The 24,346-nt window shown below is 27.4% G+C and overlaps 1 protein-coding gene across 2 annotated transcripts in view; it reads left to right on the top strand.

Moving 5' to 3' along the window:
* LOC136080612 (uncharacterized) overlaps positions 1 to 24,346 on the top strand; it is an 82,361-nt gene that overhangs the window by 27,238 nt on the left and 30,777 nt on the right. For both annotated transcript variants that reach the window (XM_065797476.1, XM_065797477.1), the window contains 3 exons: positions 11,359 to 11,478; positions 18,917 to 19,036; positions 23,510 to 23,629. In XM_065797476.1, coding sequence (XP_065653548.1) covers positions 11,359 to 11,478; positions 18,917 to 19,036; positions 23,510 to 23,629 — 360 coding nt within the window. The remainder of the gene's footprint in view (positions 1 to 11,358; positions 11,479 to 18,916; positions 19,037 to 23,509; positions 23,630 to 24,346) is intronic.

The following is a 24,346-nucleotide window of genomic DNA, read 5'->3' on the forward strand; positions in this document are numbered from 1 at the left end:
CTCCTAATTCTAATTCACTTCCACTTGACAGAAGATTTGAAAAGTTGCAGGTTGTATGAGTCAGAAAAACATGAAGATGGGTTTTTCAAAGGGTTGAAGTGTGGGGGAAAAAACTAGACAAAGTTTTTAGAGCATACAGAGACAGATACAGTAAAGGAGAAAGAGCATCATTAGAAGAAACTAAATACAACAACAGTAATCAATACAGGGACATATAAGAGATTTGTAGTGATAGAGAATGGAATAAGGAGTAAGATAATGGGAAGCACAATAAAAACAAGCAACCTTAGCAAATGCTAACTTTACAATTGGATATATATATGGTTTCCGTGAGTGGTCAGTAGTGAATGATAATACAAGAAGGTGTAATGAAGAGAACTTAAAGGGCTTAAGTTTATTACTTAAAAAATATGACTTTCTTATTCATCAAACTAGGAAAAGTAAACAAGAAAAAAAATAAAAGAATTGGATAAAACTTGAGAAGAAAAAAAAATAAAAAAATGATATTTTTCAAGACTATAAATTAAAATTTATTAGTTATAGTAATATAGTAATTCATTTCAACCTTATATATTTACCCTGATCTTGTTGTTGGGCATTAACTACTACAATTTAATTTGAAAATGATATCTAAACTCTTTGTGTTCAAATGCGTATTACATAATCTCGTGAACCATGAAGGTGCATAAACTCAATTTGGATATCATTTGTAGAAATATCTTTTTCTGTAACCATGCCTACCCACTAAAAATTAATCATACTTACATGCAACAAAATCATATAAAAAATTATATAGGTTTGTTACAACCACAAAGTTATATAGATTTGTTACAACCACAACATCATATAGATTTGTTACAACCACAATATATATTGCTGCTTTCAGCAGACAAAATCTGTCTGCATATTGATGCGCATTTGTTCTTATAAAACTCATATCAAATTGTTTCATTAGTTATTGTTGCCTTGCTGTTGCTGTTTCTTTAGTAGTTTTATAAAATGTGGTTGTGTTTATATTGGCAATACACAACTCAAGAATATCATCAACTGTTAAAGGTCTATATAAAATTGTTCTTGCTATTGTTCTCTTAACAATACAAGACAATTTATTCAAATACCTTTACCATCACAACATGATTTTCCATGGCTAGTTAAAAAAAATATTCATTCAACCGCCATCTGGAAATCTCCTTTATGGTGGCTTTCTTCCATGCTTTAACTATGGCTTCACTTATTAAATTAAATGGCTTTTAAAGATTTGAAAACTTTTATAGTTTTTACAATAAAACATCAGAGAAATAAAAGTTTTACTGATATCCACTGAATATTTTTTAATGAGCTCAACTGTTTTCTATTGAAACTCATAATCAAGGTCATTGTCTTCACAGAATAATTTATGCTGAATTATTGGTTTTGAAGTTTCATTAAAATAAATAACAACTGGATGTAATATACACTGTTGTTTATTCTAATGTTAATATTGTATTTCATTCTGTATTAAAAACTAGTAGTTTTTTGCAAAATATACCAGTATAATACATTCATCGTAACCTAAACTGTTTTTAAACTCTTTTAAATAGCAAGTTTGGGATTTGGCAATGCAAAGTAAGCTGTGAGAAGGTGAGTAAGTGTGAGAAGCAAATAGTTCTTTATCTTAAAATAAGGTAACTATCTAAGTAATTAACTGTGGTTTATCAGTACTCTCCCATTGATTAAATTGAATTTCTTCTTCTTTAACAATCTCACTTAATTCTTCAACTAAAAATGCCGTTAAGCTATCAAAACCTGGACATTTGGCACACCAATGAACTATGCATTCATATTGTTGGTATTACATACTAATTTTGACAATAAGTCTTTGTCCATGGGATAACATTTACAAGCAATATTGAATTTTGATGATGTATACAAACACATACACAGTGAATACCACTTGGTACCACACTTATAATTAAATTATTTACATTTAAAATCAATGTAAAGTTCATGGAGGTTGCATAACAATAATCTTTTTTGTTGCAAAGAACCATTTATAACCTTAACACAATCTTTTTAACCAGGCATAACTCTGGAGTATTTATCTTGTTAAAAAAAAATCATTAAACAAAGCTGAAATAAAGTTAGGTGTAGTTTGTGCCTTTTAAAGTTTAACTATTTTACATTTTTTGAGTTTTTAAGGGCATTTTTTAAACGATCGGCATAAATAGAAATTTTTTAATCATTGACTATATACCTATGTTATTACAAAGAATGGAAAATTTTTAATCTATAGCGGTTGTATGCATTTTTATTATTATTATATTTGTTAACTAGTGGTATTTTAAAAACGCTCAAATTTGCCATGAAATTAAAAAACATGATTTTCAATCACAATGGCATTGAGGCCCAATACACAGCAATTTTAAATTTGTTAAATTCTTTTGATCTCAAACAGTTCACTCACTTCAAGCACTAGCTATTTAAAAGGAGTTTGTACTAGGTTTGCTAAGTTTCATAACTGACCATTATTCTTACTAAACTTCTGTCATCATGTCGGAGAGCTTCATACAACTGTAGCTGTAAAAAAAACTGTTAAGCCAGAAAATAAACTATTAAAATCTCTGAATTAGAGCTGTTGATGCAAATAATAAGACGGTACTGTTGCAGTTTAATGATCAGAATGTCAAGGGCACTTGGTTGGAGAAGCAGGCTCTATTGATGCCCAAAATTTGCAGGAACCTGATAGACCATAAAAGGTTAAAAAATAGTAAGGTAAGGATAAAATTATATAACTTTAAAATACCTTTATGCAAAAAAAAATATATACTTAATAAGTTTCTAACAAAATTTTCAAAATACATTTAGACTTTTGAGAAGTGCAGAGATAATTGTGAATTATTGTGAAAAAAATAGAGCTATTTCACACGCCAGGTTTTTGGCAAAGAAATTTTGCTATATGAAATTCAAGTTGCATTTCCCCAAAATCAAACAGGTTCTTATTCAGAGTGATAAAATAGTTAAAGAGATTTATAGAATGCCTTACTATATTTCTCTCTCCTGAGCATTGTGGTTTTTAACCTGCAAGTTTTCTGGCTCTGCAGTTTTTAAAGTAAAAGTTTCCTAAGTTTTAATATTTTAGCCTTATTATTTAAGAATAATATAGGTCATAAAAGTAACAAATTTTTTAAAATCATGTCATAAAAGTAATAAATTGTATAAAAGTAATGGTTTGCAAAAAGGTTCAAAGTTGGATGCAAAAAACAAAAAAATAAATCTAAATTAATTTTTTTCTTCACTGACAGACTTTTCTTAAAATCAGTTGAAATAAAATAGAAATGAAATCAATAGAAATAGCATTTTGAGTTTATATTGTCAAAATTAAATGTAAAAATTTTTTGGCAGTATCATTTTAAACCTTATTTTATCTAGATTGCATTGTTTTTAATTTACACATTTAAGATCAATCAGACTATTGGATCAACAAGACATTTTGGATCAATGAGACTATTGGCAGGTGTGCCATTATAATTAATATGAGCCTGCTGCAGAGTTGGTATTAAAATCATGGTTCAAACACCATACAAGGTGTTGGATCCGCTAACTGTAGTGCTGGTTTTAGCATCTTCTAACAGAGATCGCTAAATGGAAATAGTAAAAGTTTTTTAACATAATTATTCCCAAAGGGAATAATTATGTTAAAAGGGATGTCCATAATTATGTTAAAAGGGATGTCCATAATTATGTTAAAAGGGATGTCCATAATTATGTTAAAAGGGATGTCCATAATTATGTTAAAAGGGATGTCCATAATTATGTTAAAAGGGATGTCCATAATTATGTTAAAAGGGATGTCCATAATTATGTTAAAAGGGATGTCCATAATTATGTTAAAAGGGATGTCCATAATTATGTTAAAAGGAATCAAAGCTGAAATTCTTCTTAAAAAAGTTTTTGTTGATTAAGACCAGACACCAGGTCTTGAGTTGTATATTTCACACTCCTGATTAATTTTTGATATTCTAGATCATAGTTTGCAAAAATGTCTAAGAATGAGACCCCCTCAGACTTTTTAGATACAATGTAAAGTTGTAAAATGTCTAAGAATGAACCCCCTTAGGCTTTTTAGATGTAAAGTTGTAAAATCCTTCAAATTTGTTAACAACTCATTAGAGCTCACAACAAAATCTTAAATACATTGACCATAGTTTAAGAAATTTATTTCTCAAAACAAGAAATATATTTCTTGTTTTAAAAAATAAATTGCTGGAAGAAGTATGTTTTTTGAAACAAGAAATGTATTTCTTGTTTTTAGAAATAAATTACAGTATGGGATATTTATTTCTTAAAACAAGAAGCATATTTCTTGTTTTAGGAAAATATTTCCTAGTAAGAAATTTAATTTTGCTGTGCTTACCAGTAAAATTTATTCAAGATAATTTAGAGCGTGTGATGAGCAAAGAGAAGTTTCAGATGTTACTCCAAATAAAGTGTTCTTGTAAAAAATCATTAAAAAAGAAGAAGAGTGATTACAAGCAACTAGCTATGGTGACTGCTCCCTAACTTTTGGCTATGAGTCAAAAACTCAAAACACTTTGAATGGTTTTAATAATTTGAGTTTCAATACAATACCTAACTGTATACATAAAACATAACAGTTTGAGGTTGGCATCAGGTCAGCAAAATTTTTGCCAATCTCAAACAAATTTAGGTTGTCAGTTAGGATGGCATTTCCAAATTCTGACCCTAATTCTAATGGCTGATATATATCAACCCTTGGAATAAGGGTCGGCATTCGGCAATGCCGACCTAACTGCCGACCAAGAAGCATTTGAGGTTGACAAAAAATTGCAACCTCATTTCTATGTTTTATGGTCAAACCTTTGTTTTACATTTTTTCTGCTGACCAGATGCTGACCTCACATAGATTATGGTCAGAAAATTATTGTTGACCTTATTTTTCCTAATTCCAAGGGCTAATTGAATTTCTTTTACCCAATCTTTTAACCATTTTGGATTTGGAAAGTTTGTTGCATGACCGGAAATGACCTCCAAAATCAACAAAAAAGTACTTTACAATAACCTAAATGTTAATTTATCTATGGGTCATTTCATGCCAACTGGACCAAGGTCCAACATCGACCCTCTCAGATTTTGATGAAACTTAGTGGGTTTGTCAATATCAATGAGAAAAGCAATTCCTGAAAATTTCAGCATAAAATCTTTTGTGGTTCATGAGATATGGTCATTTAAAATTTCTGATTTTTCCAAAAATTTTTTTTTTTTTTTTTTTTGTTAATTCACCTCCCCAAGGCCGAGAAGGCCACTACATACGAGGAGGCTACTTAATTGTGGTTATAACCCTCTCTCAACTCTATAACTCCGAAACACGAACCTTGACGAACAAGGCCGCTGCGCAGAGAAACAAGTTGAGCGCGGTACTACCAGGGACGTGGTGGTGATCGAACTCGGAACCTCCTGCTTATAAAGCGAGCGCTCTACCACGACACCACTACTGCATAAATAAAAAAATAAATAAAAAATTAAGTAGCAAAAACATGATTTGTTCATTCTTTGAAGCTCTATATTTTAAAAACAAAATTTCAGAAAACCTTCTAGTTTTTTTTACTGAATACAACTCTAGACTTTAATAAAACTTTGACATTGAATTCTTGAATGTCACATTTTTTCCATAATGGCTACCTAAAAAAACGAAAAAATTGTTTCCAAGTATAAAAAGTTGGTTTTTGATGAGTTAATATACAAAACCTGCAATTTAAGAAGTGAAAAGAAATATTTTTTTAGTTTCTATATATGGTAGGCTTCTACATTTTTAGAAATTTACTGATAAGATACAATTCAGTAAAAAATATAGACCTTAAAAAATGGCAGTGGCTAAAACTTAGGAAAATGTGCCTTCATTTCAAACCACCGCTAACCTAGGATCAACACTGGTTTTAATAAGATTTTTTTTTTTCTCATTTAGTAGACTTTATTACAGTTATTTCAGAAAAAAAAATAGTGGGTACTCATGGGGAAGTTACAAAATCAGAACAATGAAAATTGCCCAAAATGCATTAAAAACAATAAAAATGAAGTTATTGTTGTACTTTAGTTTGTATTATATATTGTAATACAAAGTATGTATGAATTTAAAAGTATTTCATAATCAGTACTAGAAATAAGTCTTTAGTTAAGCCTGAATTAAACTCGATTTTTAAATAGCCCTAGCTCTTTCCTGCCCCCTCCCCCATCCATTTACTTTTTAACATTCACATTTTATTTAACTTAGAAAAAAAAAAGTAATTGAACAATTCTCCTTACATGGTATGTCTGGTTTTATGTTTGATGTATGAAGTGCCTTTATGCCCAAACACACCACTAAACATACACATATTAAAACTGAAATTTAGTTTTTAATGTTTTCATATAAAACTTATTAGTAGCCTATTAAGTAAAACTGAAATAAAAGACTTTTAGTCTAATTTACCTGATATTTAATATCATGACTATAAATTTTATAATATTTTTTCAATACATTCACGATTCCACCCATTATTTTATAATTATAATAAGACAAATTAATGATTTAATTAAATAAAATCATTAATTTGTCTTATTTGATCATCTTTTCAAATTTAGATTACAACTTATACCAAGTTATAAGAGTTATTTGACTTGTCAATATAGTGCACAAGTTGATTATGAAATAAATAATGTTATTATGTAATAAACAATCAATATAAACAATGAATCTTTTAAATGATTTTCACTTAAAAACCATTTTTAAATCAAATAATTCAAGTTTATAATAAACTTTCGAAGCTGTTATTCAATTATGTTACTTATGCTATTGTATGATGAAATAATTTAGTTTTTTAGAAAAAAAAATCTTATTAAAACCAGTGTTGATCCTAGGTTAGCGGTGGTTTGAAATGAAGGCACATTTTCCTAAGTTTTAGCCACTGCCATTTTTAAAGGTCTATATTTTTTACTGAATTGTATCTTATCAGTAAATTTCTAAAAATGTAGAAGCCTACCATATATAGAAACTAAAAAAATATTTCTTTTCACTTCTTAAATTGCAGGTTTTGTATATTGACTCATCAAAAACCAACTTTTTATACTTGGAAACAATTTTTTCGTTTTTTTAGGTAGCCTTTATGGAAAAAATGTGACATTCAAGAATTCAATGTCAAAGTTTTATTAAAGTAAGTCTAGAGTTGTATTCAATAAAAAAAACTAGAAGGTTTTCTGAAATTTTGTTTTTAAAATATAGAGCTTCAAAGAATGAACAATCATGTTTTTGCTACTGAATTTTTTATTTTTAGAAAAATCAGAAATTTCAAATGACCATATCTCATGAACCACAAAAGATTTTATGCTGAAGTTTTCAGGAGCTGCTTTTCTCATTGATATTAACAAACCCATTAAGTTTCATTAAAAACCCCTTAAGTTTCATCTACGGGGGTCCATGTTGAAATCCTAAAATTTTGGTCCATTTGGCATGGGATAAGCCCTATCATAATCAGTAAAAGATTGGTACAACATATTTCTTAAAGCACAGGGGTTTTTTTTGGTACAGGAACACATTAAGAAAATATTATTAAAAAATCTAACTAGATTTGACATCAGAAATTTGCGTCAATGCTTGGAAATTTTTCTAAATTTAGTCAAAATTGCAAAAACACTTCTCACAAAAAAAATATGAAATAAAAAAGTTTTTTATATAAGTATGACCTCTATGCTACTCATTAGCCCTTCTGCATAAAAATTGTTTGCCAAAAAAAAATTATGGAGTTGGCTAATGGTCATTTGCTTCTTTTTTATCAGTAAGATGACTGAAAAATGTAGGGCTACACCAAAGTTATATTTACTCCATAAAGACTTGCTTCTTCTTCCATTTTTGTGTAGGCTTCGGCTAATTTTCTTTTTGCTGTTACAACTTGTCGTTGCTTTGCAACTTCATGAACTTTATTTGGTGAGACTCCAATTGATTACACCAAGCTGTTTAACTGGTGTTTGTTAAAAGGTTTACCTTCAACAAGTGCTTCATCACCAGCAATTTCTATTTCATTATTAAAACTTCTTTACAATTTGACAGAAATTGATTAAATGAGTAGTAAAATTTCCATTCTGGTTTACAGTCTATATTTTTTAACCTAAGGTTACGTGCCATTTCAAGAGAGTCTAAAAAAAATCATAAATGTTTAATAAACATTATGCTCTGCTTTTAAATATATATATAAGGCAAACAAAATTTTTATATTTATTTTTATATTTATTTTATATTTTTTATTTATATCTTAAACCTTCTTTTTATCTAATCTAAAACCCTTGTTTTTATGCCTTTTCAAAACATCACAACATTAATCACAATCACAACATTAATCACAATCATTCTTTCACATCACAACATTAATCACAATCATTCTTTAATATAAAGTTTTATTTTTTTATTAGTCCGTGCTTATGATAATAACAAGTTGTTTTTATCTCTTTGTATGATGAAATAATAAGTATAGTTTAATGTAGTTTCAAGCAAACCGGACCTTCTGTGGTGACCTTCAGATGTATCTTGAAATCATATAAATCTTTTTTTCAAACAAATGAAAAATGTTGGATGATAGCCATCATCTATTTTATTATCATACTTAGGCTTTAAATCCAATGTATTAAATTAGATGAAGTCATTTATGTCTGAAAAATAACAAAGAGTAGGTCTTGGCAATATCACTTCAATGTGGCAAAGTGTTGTAAGTAGAGTGGTCCAGGTATTAGGTCCATCATTATTTTTGATTTATATAAACAATAAACCTAAACAAATAACTGATACTATAAAATTGTATGTAGATGATAATAAGCTTATTTCACTGGTTTATTCTATGATAGGTCGTGATGTTATGCAAAACAATTTTGATATGTTAGTAGACTGGACATTTATATGGAACATGCATTTTAATACTGATAAATGTAAAATAATGCAATTGGGTGAACATAATAAAAACTTTGATTATTACTAATAATAAGAGTAAGATCAAATTATTAACAACTGAAAGAGATTTAGGAGTTTTGATGTCTTTGGTGATGATGATGATGATGATGAGTTTTGATGAAGACAATTAAGAATGGACTATGCAGATCAGAGATAGATAGCAGATCAGAGATAGATAGCAGATCAGAGATAGATAGCAGATCAGAAATAGATAGCAGATCAGAGATAGATAGCAGATCAGAGATAGATAGCAGATCAGAGATAGATAGCAGATCAGAGTAGCAGCTTTAAGTGCAGTTAGTTAAGTATTATTGCCAAATCTTTCAATTATAAAACTTGCGACTCTTTCATGAAGCTATATTGTGCATACGTAAGACCACATATTGAACGTAAGACCACATCTGCCAATACATAAAGAAATTAATTTTAACATGGTTTATGCATTCAACAAGTTAAATAAAAAATCAAGAACATTTCTTTACAAATGGAGTAGTTAAAGCATGGAATCATTTACCAGAATCAACCATCAGAGTATCAACAGTAAATAATTTCAAGAGCAAAGTTAAAATTTGAATGGCCATTGTGTTTTGGTTAAAGTGTCTGCTTCAGAACCAAAAGGTCTAAGTTTTAAAAAAGGCTCTTATAGATTTAATATGGTGTCAAATCTCAACAGCAATATTTAAATTCAAATTGTAAGATGCAATATTTACATTTTTAGTGTTTTTGATAAATTTATGTATGCTGACTAATATATTGTGTAACAAGCAATCCTTTCTATATGAGCATTTGAAAAGTTTAGAAAAGTTACTTTACCACCATTAGTTCTTGTGTTTACTTTAATTGTATCACAAATAATTACTTTGATGATTACCCACAAGTTAGAGACATTTAGCAAACCGCTGATGCCATTAAATAACTTTAAGTTTTACCATTTAGTAATAACAAAACTGCTAATTTGATTTCTTTTTTACAATTTTTTGAAATTACAGTTTGTATTCTTTTTTTATCTATTCTTTTAATATTGTGTTTATTGCAATATTGTTTTTATTAATGTTGTATTTAAAAGTGTATTTATTTCTTTTTTTTTTTTTCTTTTTTTATTATTTCTGCTTCTCTCATAACATCTCTATAAAAGTCAAAATGAATATAAGTTAGACATAATTACAAAGGTCTGCATAGTTACAGAGGTGTACATTCATCAAAAATAAAAAAAAGACTGGAAACTATGCTCTCATATAAATAACCACATATTGAGATATCAACAAAAGAATTTGAAAATACTTCAGACTTTCAAAAGTTCCTTATTAAAAAGTAAGTAAAAATAAAATGCCCCCAGTTTGAAAAGTAAGTAAAGTGTAGCTAATCAAAAATTGATGTAAAAAAGTGTGTCAAAAGTCATCAAAATATTGCATGCTAAAACAAAATCAAGTCCCAACTCAAATTCATTCTGACACTTGTAGAGATGTTAGGAGGCAGTTTGTATAATTATCATAATTAAAACAAAAAAAAACTCTGAAAGAAAAAGATTATTTTAATATAGTTTCTCAAAGTTTTTTTTAAAATGTCTTTTTTTCAAAAACATTACTGTTCTAGTCATCTCAGAGTTTTAGTCATTATTCATCAATGATCTTCTCATGAAAATAGGCAATAAAAAATTTTCTTCACATGCAAAAAAAATTTGCTGTTAAATAAAAACTTTTGTTCATGTATAAAGTTGTAATTTCGTTCAGAAAAATATTGTTTGATTTTATGTAATACAAAAAGAACATTCTCTAATTTTTTTAAATTTTACTCGCCCCCAGTGAAATTATAATAATTTTTCGAAATTTATGATTAGGTTTTATAAAACTACTAAGAAAACAGAAACAGCCAACAACAACTAAAGAAACAATTTGACATGGTTGAAACTGTTAGATACAATACTGTTAACTTACAACATTTATTGTCTTAGACTTATGGCTGCATGCTCTGGATGTTTTCACATAATATTTCTCTAAATGTTTATCATAGTATATATATATATATATATATATATATATATATATATATATATATATATATATATATATATATATATATATATATATATATATATATATATATATATATATATATATATATATGTATATATATATATATATATATATATGATTATTATTAAAAATACAAGCATTATATTTTATGTTTTCATAAAGTATAATGCTTGTATTTTTTGAACACACATTTTTTAGCTTTAACTTTTTTATTTTTATAAATACAATTTATTTCTAAATGAAATACTTTTAAAGGTTTTTTATTTTATTTTGTTATTTTAATTTATATTTGCTTTTTCAATTTACTAAATTAAATTGTTTAATTTGTTTTTTGTAATTTTTTTTTTTTTCTAGTTTTACAACAAACTACAATCAAAGCAACCCCAAAAACCACTCAAGTTGCAAAATTAACTTATGGTTTTTCAGCAAGAACAACAAAACCTTTAACTTCGCAAATAATTAAGTGCAGTGAAAGTATGTATTTTTATACTTTATATATGTTTATGTTGTTTTGTTAATTATGTTAATTTATTGTTTAATTTTTACATTTTATTTTTTATCTATGTTTTTTATTGTTATTTTGTATTGCCTAAATTATAAGTTTTATCAATTGAGGCACCTCACAGGACAAGGGACCAAATCTTAGAAATAAATTTATTAGCACTACTGTATAATAGAAAGAAAAATGATCAAAAAGAAAAAAAATTTAACTTAATATCTTTATTTTTGACCAAGTTAAAGCTGTTTGTGCAGGACAACGGCCGGAATAGCGTTTTTGAGAAAATTAAAGTTGAAAGTTTGCATAATTTAAAAATGTTATAAATTCAGTTTGATGAAGAAGTTAGTGGTTATTTTCTGTTTTTAAATGCATAATACAGTTTAGATTATGGGTACAAATTTTCACATCAAATAAATTTCAGTAACTCTTTAAAAATAAAAAAATAGAAACATAACTGAAAAATCAAAAAGGTATCAACTCCTAATTAAATACAAAATTTTGTATCTGCTTTTCGTTTGGGCAAACTGGATCTGTTTTTAGCATCTTATTTATATGTCCAACTTGTTTGCAGTAAGAACATGTGGGCAGCTTTCTTTTAAGCCCATCGAAAAATCTAGGTTGTCAACTGTTTCTTGAACTGTTTTGTGAACATTTGCTGCTCTGATCTAAAAATAAAGAATAATTTAAGATAATTAGTGATGTTTTCATTGTTCAAAGCCTAAATATTAAGTCAAATATATCCGTGTTTTAATTCTTATAATGATGGTAGGTTAAAAAATGAAAAACCTGGGCAAACGTTATCCTGTCAACTTGTGGCTTTGAACAAATTAAATCTTTCCCGCGTTCTGGGACAAAAATTCGGATGCTATTGTAGAGATACCATTGTCTTTCTGGTGAGAGAAGTTTAGGTAGTAATATTTGCGGCGTGGTAATTTTTGAGATGAGTTGGTGTTGCCATATTTGGAATTCTACCTCCGCACTGTCTGAATCAATCTTACAAGTAATCACTCCAGGCTTATCAAATTGAAATGTGAAAGAGTGCCATTGCTTGCTATTAGGAATCTTTTTAAAATTAGGGGAAAACTGTTCTTGCCAATCATATGTTGGAACAAAAATTGAACCATTCTCATCACCGATGATGACTGTTTTATTCGATTTTGAAATTGGATTACTAGCTTCTATGCATACATCAAACTCTTTGATCAAAGCTACTTTACTTCGCCGAAACTTGGATTTTAGAATCCCAAATCCTGCATCTAGAGAGAATTTCATGTGACCAACAAGCAATACCATAATAGTTATTTTTTGGTTTAAAAGAACAGCTACTCTCCAAGAGAAATACTGCATTACAATGTTGTTTTTTATTTTGCCCTACACAGTTGTCAGCATGGCAATACAGGGTATCTTTGATAGAACATTTATGTTCAGCAAGGTAGTGATGAATCATACTCAAAATACAGTTTGCATCTTTTCCAGTTAACATGTTTTCAGGTATCACATAATTGTGCTGAACACAGGCCGATTCATTTGCAATACCAAAAATCCCAAATTTAAACGGAGTTAAAAAATAGATAGATCCAGATTGATCTGGCAAGTTTGGTTAGAAGATTTGCTGTGCAGAGTCAAAAGAAATGTGTCAAATTTCAAATTTTTTTGCCAATTTGATACAATCATGATAAACGGAATGCTCTTTCTCAACTAACTTTAGATGTTTTAACATCTCAGTTATATGCTCTCATTTGACTTCTACTACTAGATTAACCATTTCAGACATTTTTATAGTGTTATTCTGACACACACTGCATAAGTCCGAGCGCGGACATTGGCTAACAATAAAAGGCAAGGTCATTCTCCAAATCTTCGAGAAAGCTACAATTTGCAGTGAATGCATTCCAGACAATTCACATGCGGATTTATATTTTTCATGTATGCTTTTCTTTGTCTCCCATGACGGGAGAAACATCATCGAATGATCTCTTATTCATTGAGTTTTTCAGGGTAGAATTAGTACATTGTTTTCAGCATAATTCATTATAAATTGAACAACTGCTGTGGCATCTACTTTTGTACAATTATTTTTGGGTTGTCTTCCAGTATTGCCATGTCTACGAGGAGCAATTCCAAACTTAATGACTCGCCTGCGTAGTAGACGGAGACGTTTACGACCAATCCCATGCAATATTGTCATTCAGTTTGTTTCCATGTTCAAACATCCCATCAATCTCAAAACATTGTAGTCTAAATTCGCATATTTCTGAATGTGAGAAGCGCGCCATACAGTTTTTATTTTTTACTCGTTGATTACGTCCACAACCAGATTTTATAAATTTTTGTATTTTTTCCTCATCTTCATTTTCAAATAACTGTGAGTCAAGTGAATGGAGAGAAATTATTGTCCTAATGGTGTTATCAAGAACAACAATGTCATTTTGGATTGTCAGTTCATCCTGTGAAGTTGAAGCCAAAGGTGCATTCTCACTCATTGGTTCATCGTGCAAAGTCAAGGTTAAAGGTTGATTCTTATCTATCACCACTTCATCGTTGCTAGATGCTTGGTTATCAGATGAATCAGACATTAAAAATTATCATCGAAATCATTTTCACGATTTCTATATTTAAAGAAATCGTGCAGGGCATCATTGACTTTTGATGGATCTAAACCATCAGTTCCACAACTATTTAAAAGCTTTGCTATATCAGCATTTTTAGAACTATTGGATTCATGATTCATGTTAACTAAAAAAGATCAATATTAAACAAGTCATTTAAATTAAACTTAAAGTTTAATTTTATCTGAACTTTTTTCTACACCTACCGTGAGTCGGCTCTTATCATTGGTTTGAAATACTAGCAGAAATTTTGCAACAAATAGTTGTTTATTTGTTATAATTAATTTCATGCACTATTAATTTTATAATTAATAGTCATGCACTTCTATTTAAATACAAAAAAACCGCAATACATAGTTACATTTATGAATTAAGTGGGCTTATTACGTCAGCATTTGAAATCAATTTGTTTCTAAAGTAGCACCTGTTAAAAGGAATTCAACAAAGAAAAGCATATTGAAAATTATTTCTTTATTTAATCCAGTAATTGTTATCAATCAATAATTGTTGGTACTACGATTAAAATCATAACAAAAAGTTTAATAAAATATTTGGTCACCATACTCGGTTTAAAGGGTTAATAAATAACATACAAATAAGTTTAATTTTCAATAACTTCATAGGATTTTCCTAAATAAAGTATTATATACTGGCACGCTAAAACATTAATAATACAGCATAAAAAAATAATTAACAAGGAGTTCTTTACTTCTAGAGGAGAGAACATTATCAAAACAGTTCTGATGAAGAGTTGGTACCTATTCCACATTTAAAAAAAATCATTTTTTGCAACTACCAAAAAAAATTTTTCACAAAAAAACACCTAATATGTATTGTAATATGATAAAACTAAAAAAAAACAATAATCTTGTTTTTGAATTTTTTGACCTGACTAACTATTATGTCAAATATCTCTGTAACTAGAAACTAAGACTTGGTACATTTTCCTGTAAGGCGCCTCAATTAGCTAAATTTTTCTATGGGCATTTGTTTCATTTTCTAGGCCAGTGAGCATAGACATATTTCAAAAGAGACACATACTTATGAATAACGTATATACCCTCTTTTTTATATTTAGTTTCGCATCCTGTGGTTGCTTTTTAAACCTTTATAATTATTTTTAATAATTATTTAATTAACTTTTATAATCTTTCTTTGGTCTTATCCTTTATTGTATTTTTTCAACTAAATTGTGTAACATATTAATACAATAATATGTTACATGTATAAATATAATTAATATTAAATTTTTTAGATTTTAAGTAATAGTTTAATTTGTATAGTTAGAGCCATTTTTAAACATTAAATTAAGGAGTCTTTTTTTTTTCAAATTTAATTTTTTTTATATTTTATTTTATAGTTTATATTTTTATATTTTTATATTTATTCTTACTCTCAACCCAAGAGTGGATTTGAATTGTGAATTTTATATCATAATTTGTAAAAAATGGCGATTAGTTAAACCAAATCTGGATTTTTGAGGGATACAATGCCTCCATTAATATAAAATTAAAATTAAACTTAATTTAAGTGACATAAAGAAAAATAAGGGTTGAATTTGTATCGTAATTTCATAACTCTATTATTACATATACTATTATATATACTTTTTATATATAGTTTTTTGTTTTTGGTTAAAATTTGGGTGGCGCCCAAATATATTTATATATATATATAGAACTCTTATATGTTGTCAGAAAGTTTATTTTCAGAATCTTTTTAAAAACATTCTGGTCAATTAAATTTGCGTTTTTGCAGTTTTTTTAAAAAACAATTAATTTGTAATCAAATTAATGGTTTTGACTTTCGTCCAATGCGCAAATGTTGGACGAAAGTCAAAAGTAATTAAAAGTGGCGTATTTGTTGGCGTAACATATATATATATATATATATATATATATATATATATATATATATATATATATATATATATTTATATATATATATATATATATATATATATGTGTGTGTGTATATATACATATATATATATATATATATACATATATATATATATATATATATATATATATATATAAATATATTCATATATATATAAATATATTCATATATTTATATATATATATATATGTATATATATATATATATATATATATATATATATATTTTATATATATATACATATATATATATATATATATTTATATATATATTTATGTATATATATATATATATTTATATATATATATATATATATATATATATATTTATGTATATATATATATATATATATATATATTTAAATATATAAAGGGGTAAACAGATTTTCCCCTTCTTCATCTATTAGGCTGGCATAGATATATTTATAATAAATTTTTTCCAGTTTAGGATGTTGAATGCTGGATATTCTTGACTCAATGCATGGGTTTTACTTATGTCTGTGTTTTTATGACTAGGCAACTCATTCTGTTATCTTCTGATGAGGGTACAGCTCTAAAACTCAGTTGTATAGTTCTGAGGCCAGCTGGTAGTCAGGCTTTCTGAACTCTGTGGTAGCTCCAAGAGAGGCTAATTCCATCAACAGCTGTAAAGTATCGGAGTACTAAGAGTGCAATGTTGTGCATAGGTGATGTTCCTGGTGTCGTTTGGAGCCCTTTGCTATGTTTTAGGGTTTATTAATAGTAATGAGGCAGTTGCTCGGACTATTAGATAGTGCACTGAGCACTATCTGTGCTTTAAGTCAAGTTCTTTAAAATATCCAAAAGTGATTAAAAAAGTACCAAAAACTATAAAACACAAAAAACATTTTCAACACCAAATTCTCTAAATTTATTATTTACTAATATTTCTTGTCTTTAAAGTAATTTTTATCTGTTGAGTCTTATCTTTTGCAGAGTACACCAAATCTATTTGCTCTTTGTAAGACTAATTTGAGTTTAAATGACTTGGCTCTAGTGTCAGTGATTCTGCAGGGGTTAAGGCCCACAACTTTTGCATTTCTTAATCTCTAACTCAATTTGCTTTCCAGGCAACTCCGAATCATTTACCTTCTCTACTCAACTTATGTCTTGTTTTTGATCCTAGTCAGTGCTCAGTTTCTTTTCCATTCACCCTTAGGTGCTTCTGATCATGGTTTGATCTCTTTAAAACTATTATTTCATTCTCAATTATCATATCATCAATTCTGACTGGGATTCTTTTTGTAATTTTCTTTGTGACGGCTTTAGGGTAGAAATCTATTATCTTCCTGCTGACATGTGTGCTTCTAATGTAACTTCTTGGATTCAGGTTGGCATGGAATCTTTTATTCCCTTTAGACAATTCCAAGTCAAGTCTGACTTTAATCCATGGTTTTCTTCTCATTGTACTGCTTTAATTTACAATCATAACTATTACGTTCATATCTATTACCAAAACAAACTTTTAAAAAACAGGTATGTATTTACTATGGCTGGAAACCATTGTATAAAGGTTTTGTAAACCCCAAAGCCCACTATTCTCAGGTCACAAAATTTCCTAATCCATCTCAAAAATTAGACTTCAGTGTCTATAATAAAGGCAAATCTGTTATTCCACCTCTCTTATATATATAGTATAGTATCAATAGTATAAATAGAATAATATAGTATCCACCTCTCTTGCATAGTTCAGGTTTTGTTACTTCACCTAAAGACAAAGCTGAATTGTTTACTAAGAACTTTATATTGACCTTATCTCTTGATTACTCTAATCACATCCTACCTGATATAGCCAACAAACAGGTTGATCTATTGCTTGACATTTGTACCACTCCAGCTTCTGTATTCAAAGTTCTTTCTTGCTTAGACACTTCTACAGCTTGTGGTCTAGACAACATACCTATTATAGTCTTGCAGAAGTGTTCTCTGGATTATTGAATCTATCTAAGTGTTCTCTTTAAGATTATTGAATCTATCCTTACCAATTGTAGTATAAAAGTCGTCCTCAATGGATAGCACTCTTCTTTTTTTTTATCCTGTAACTTCAGGGGTTCCTCAAGGTTCTGTATTTGACTCTAAACTCTTTTTAATTTATGTTAACGATCTTTTGGAAATTCGGAAAAATCTAAGGTGGGATTGTTTGCTTATGATACCACCATTTATTTTTGTCTTGATAAGAAGCCAACACTCTCTGATTGCTTGGAGGGAGTATTTGAGCTTGAAAAGGATCTCATATCTGCTACAGTATGGGGCTCTCAGTGGCTGGTGAACTTTAAATCAGATAAAATTTTTTTTAGCTAATTGTTATTGCTATAATCTAGGTTAATATACCAGTCATCTACCCTTCATCTTCTAGAATTAACTTTTATTTCCAATCTTTCTTGGAATACTGTTGCCATATCTGGGGTGGATCTTCCAATGATGCTCTTTTCTCTTTTAGACAAGGTGCAAGAATGCATTGTAAACATAGTTAGACCTGCTCTTGCAACCAACCATTGTCATATTGTTACAATGTTGCTTCTCTTTCTATATATATATATATTTATATATAACTTATATACATATATATATATATATATATATATATATATACATATATATATTTGTATATATATATTTGTATATATATATTTATATTTATTTATATATATATATATATATATATATAATTTAAATATATATATATATATATATATATATATATATATATATATATATATATATACGTATATATATATATATATATATATATACATGTATTATTATTAGCTACTTTAACTATAATTACTTCGATTTATATTTACTTATTTGATTTAATAGTTTTGCGTGTGCACAATTTTATTTTTTAATTATTTTCTATTTGTCTATATATTATGTTTCTTCAGTTTTGCAACAAACTACAATCAAAGCAACACCAAGAACTACTTACTTAGCAAAATCAACATATGTTGTTTCAGCAAAAACTGCAAAACAACTGAGTACGCAAATGATTAAGACCAGTAAAAGTATGTCTATTGTTTAGTAAGATTAGCTTTATTCATAAACAAAAAGTTATAGAGTATTTAATTAACATTTTTATTTAATTAACATTTTTATTTAATTAACATTTTTATTTAATTAACAAACTATAAATAAAAATAAATTAAAATAATAGTTTAAGTTCTGAACATGCACAATATTTTTATTTTAAACACTGTTATCACAGTAATTTACTAACATTATTTTATTATGTTTTTTTTAGTTACTATTTAATTTTTATTTAATCTTTTCTTTATATGCAATTTTAAGCTATATGATTTTATGTAAAAAAAATATTGTAAAATAACATAATATTAATGTAAAATGTAAAATAACATAATATTAGACCAAAAAACTTTTGGAATGCTTTTAGATGTTTAAACAAAGACATAAATTCTAGATTATTTACCATAAATAATAAAAAAGACAAAGAATCCATTACTTCAGAATTTGCAAACCACTTCGAAAAAGTACTGAATACTTCAAAAATAACACATCGTAATGGAAATCATCGGAGAATTCCCCCGTGTACAAAACATGATGATGTTATAATAACTGAAGAAAATATAATTAGGGCTATTTCGAACCTAAAATTTAAAAAATCTCCTGACTCTTTCGGTATCTCAGCAGAACATTTGAAATACGCAAATTGTGATACTTTAGCAAAATGGCTCATCAAATTTTTTAATTATTCCATTAATTATGGATGGACACCATTATCAATGTCGACGTCTATTTTTGTACCCCTTGTTAAATCGTATAAAAAATCTTTAGATAGCCCGAACAATTATCGTGGTATTAGCATTATACCAATTTTTACAAAGGTTCTAGAATACCTAATCCTTATTATATGTCCGGATATTAGAGATACTCACCCCCTACAATTTGGATTCAATGCTAACTGTTCAACACTACATGCTGAATTTCTAATTAGCGAAACAATTAAACATTACAATAGCAACAATTCACCTGTATACCTATGCTCTTTAGATGTAGAAAAAGCTTTTGATAGCTGCAACTGGAATATCCTATTTGATAAATTATATTTCGATAAAAAATTACCACTCTGTATAGTTAACACTATCTCTTCGTTATATAACAATAGTAGTGCAACAGTCTCATATCAAGGTTGTAAATCAAACTCCTTTCTTCTAAAGCAAGGAGTAAGATAAGGATCGATTCTTTCACCTCACCTATATAATATTTATACTGAAAGTCTTCTTGAAACTATTACAAATCAAGGTATTGTTGGCACATCGATATATGGTAACTTCACTAGTGTGGTGGCATATGCGGATGATATCATACTTTTAAGCTCTACCCTCTCTGGTCTCAAAAAGCTGATAAAACATGCAATATTTACAGTAATTTAAATTGTATTAAAATAAATGCCGAAAAAACTGAATTCTTGATTTCAGGTAAAGCACAAATACAAACCAATACGATAACGGTATCTAGTAATAAAATAAATCTTCAGAATAAACTTAGACATCTGGGATTCACATGGTATACTAAACATTCAACTTTTGCTTCACTCAATAATACAAATGTTGATGAAAAAATTTCAAACTTTAGAGCTGTTGTTCAAACTCTTATTCAATCTGGAATCCGGTTTGCCCACCCAAGTTCTATTTCTTATATATATAAATTATTGGCAGTCCCTACCTTAACTTATGGTATGGAAATATGTGAAAATAATTCTGATTTGATGAAAAAGCTAGATGTAATTGGAAGGAGTGCACTAAAATCGCTTTTAAATGTTTCAAAACACAGTAAGAACTATACAAATTCGCTATTTAAAATCCAGGAAATTTCAAAAAGTATTCAACAAAATAAATTAAACTTGTTTCTTCGTCTTCTTAATAATAAAACAACTTCAGACATTATCTTTTCACAACTGAAACACCCCTTATTTAAACATTCGTTTGTTGGCGATATTCAGGACCTATGCCGTTTTCGGATGCTAAATTTTCAAAACTTAATTCAAAATAAAAAGAAGATAAAAATAGCACTTTCTAAAAGTGAAATTCCCTCCAAAGTTGAACAAACTTTGAAACATGCAATAGAGTGCTGGAATGCGAAAGAGCAAAGAGGAATTTTTAAACAAATTCTGGAAGAAAAAATTCTTAAGTGAAAATCACGAGAAATAACTTTCTTATTTTTCTTTTTTACCTTGTAAATTACATTGGGTGTTAAATAAATGAAATAATAATAATAATATATTATATATATAATATATTATATATTATATTATATATATAAAATATATTAGTGTGTTTCGACTATGAAATGGAAATATTTTTTTTTATTACTACCTTGCATATCTACTGAATTTGTGCCAAATATGTAGAAAACAATAATAGTAAACAAAATAGTAAAACAACTCAGTAGAAACTTGCAGCCAAATGTTAAATGACAGAATCAAAAAGAATCAAAATTTGAAAAAAGTTGAGAAGGTAAACTAAAAGGATAAGACTTTGCTGAATGAAGTATTTATAGATAAGAGAAAGAGATCCAACCTTATTACGATGAAAGAGAAGCTTAAGCTAGGCGAACAGAGAATGTCTAACTACACTTGAAGATGCGCTTTTAAATCTTTTTTAAACAGTATTCCATACCAAGACCAATAAAAGAGTTTTAGAGATAGAGAATGGAATCAGGAGAAATATAATGGCATACTGACTGAAATAACTGACTTTTGTTGGAGTTAAAATTCACAAGCCACTGCAAATCCCAAGCTGTTACAAAAGAGATCAATTCTACAGGCTCATCTTGTCTTTCTTAATCCTCTTTACCTTTTCTTGTTGCCGAGCTTGAGCAAGTTTCTGTTTTTCCTCTCCATTTCTTGGAATGTCTGATCTTCTTCACCCCTTTTCATCTTCTTATCTTTGCGCTTTGCCTCAAGAAATTGTCAAACATTTCCAATTTGAATAGGGTGATCATTAGTGGCATGTGAGATATCTAGCAGCCTAGTTATTAAATCACAAAGTTTATCTTCTAGTTCTTTCTGTTTTTTTTATGTTCTTAAGTTTTGCCCACACTAATATATTTCTGATAAAAAGTTTTTAGTTTTAAGAATGCATTTAGCTTTTATGTGTATAAACACCATGCAAGGTGTTAAGAATTTCATCTACTACAGTTTTGCAGCCCAATGAGAAGTTTATTTTTTTATTTGCAGATTAAATAAGGACACATGATATTATGTCTAAATGTTGGCATAAACAATTACATTTAGACAAGTTAATTACTTTCTTAATAATTTTTAAACATGCCCAAACCTTTCATTAATTAATTTCATAAAATTTCATTTTATGAAACTAATAAATTCCATAAAACTGTTGTTAAAAAAGGATTGCAAATCTTCACAGCATAAGCATAGATCATTATATAACTTTAGATAAGTAAGAAAAGCCTTTGCTGGTGGAAAAACTGACTGATGAAAAAAAGTAATTATAATTTAAAAGTAACTATTTTATTTATTATAAACTTGCACTAAGTTTAACAAACAGGGTTCCCGCTCCTCCTTAAAAACCTTAAAATACCCTTGAAAAATAAAAACCTCCTTAAATGTCCTTAAACAACCTCTAAAAAAGTTAAAGTTTGACTGCTCTCCTTAATTTCTCCTTATTATTATTTTTTTTTAATCATATAGGAAATTTTATTAAAGTGAATGGATTATACTTATTAATAAAGAAGAAAATATATAGTTCTTTAATAGTAAGCAAACCTATATTTACATAATATATATATATATATATATATATATATATATATATATATATATATATATATATATATACATAAATATATATATATATATATATATATATATATATATATATATATATATATATATAAAGTAATATATATATATATATAAAGTAATATATATATATATATAAAGTAATATATGTATATATATAAAGCAATATATATATATAACGTAATATATATATATATAACGTAATATATATATATATATAACGTAATATATATATATAACGTAATATATATATATATATAAAGTAATATATTAATTTATAATAATTTCTCTGTTTATATTTAAAATTTATTGAAAAAAATAAGAGTCTTTTTTTTTCTCCTTAATTCTCCTTACTTTTTCTTTCAAAAAATTGTCATTTGCGACCAAATCTCCTTTAATATTAGGAAAACATCTCCTTAAATCTCCTTAAAATCCTTACATTTTTAATAGTGGGAACCCTGAAAAATTAAGTTATAAAAGGTCAGATACTATTAAGGTATTGATTTAAGAATGTTATGTCACATTTTAAATTTTTATGTATACATTAAAGTTTAAAATGTAATTTTAAAATGTAAAAACATACATGTCATTTTTTTTTTTTTCAGAATGCTCAAATATATATCTTTTTCTTTCATTTATCTAATATATATAATATACTTAATATAATTTTAATAAAACTTTACAAATCTTTTATTAGTTTTACAACAAACTACAATCAAAGCAACACCGAAAACCACTTATTTACCAAAGTCAACATATGCTTTTTCAGCGAAAACATTAAAACCTCTTACTACGCAAATAATAAAGACCAGCATAAGTATGTTTAATTTTTATTAGGTTTGGTTCATTATCATTCAAGGTTTTATGGTGTTATTAATCATAGTAATAAAATTCTAAAATTTTTCTTAAAGGTGAAAAGTCATTATATAATATCTTATGACTTGCTTTATAGAAAATAAAAGTAAAGTAATTCTTTTCTTTAACTTATATAATCATCTTGTCTTAGAATTGTCTAATTGTAAAACCCATCGGTAGAGTTCTTCATAAAAGGCTTATAGAATAATAAGTTTTTATAGTATTCCATTTGTGAGTGCTAATTAGAACAAGCAAGATAAATAGTTAAACCTGTTTGACAAAGCTTTAATTGAATGATGTATTATATTAGGTATATTAGAACTATGACTTTTTTGTGACCTGATGTTCCTGGGTCATAAATCAACAAATATTTATGCAAAAGTAATTTAAAAAAACATTAATTTGATTTTCTTCTTGAAAAAGGTCATCCACCAAAAATTTGAATTTACTATATATTCATATGGATAAAATTTCAAACAATTTATATGATTGTTATTTTTTAATTCTAATTTTTTAAGTGAAGAGTATTGAGTAGTTTTTAAGCATTTAACAGTTTATTGTTACATCATAACACTCTAAATTACAAATAAATACAAAGTTACAAACTTAAATAACAATGTTACAAGTACGAAAAGCTACTGTATATATCGAAAAATTTAGTTAAAGCTTAATTAAAAAG

This window comes from Hydra vulgaris, chromosome 05 (assembly GCF_038396675.1).
Source record: "Hydra vulgaris chromosome 05, alternate assembly HydraT2T_AEP".
NCBI classification, from domain to species: Eukaryota; Metazoa; Cnidaria; class Hydrozoa; order Anthoathecata; family Hydridae; genus Hydra; species Hydra vulgaris.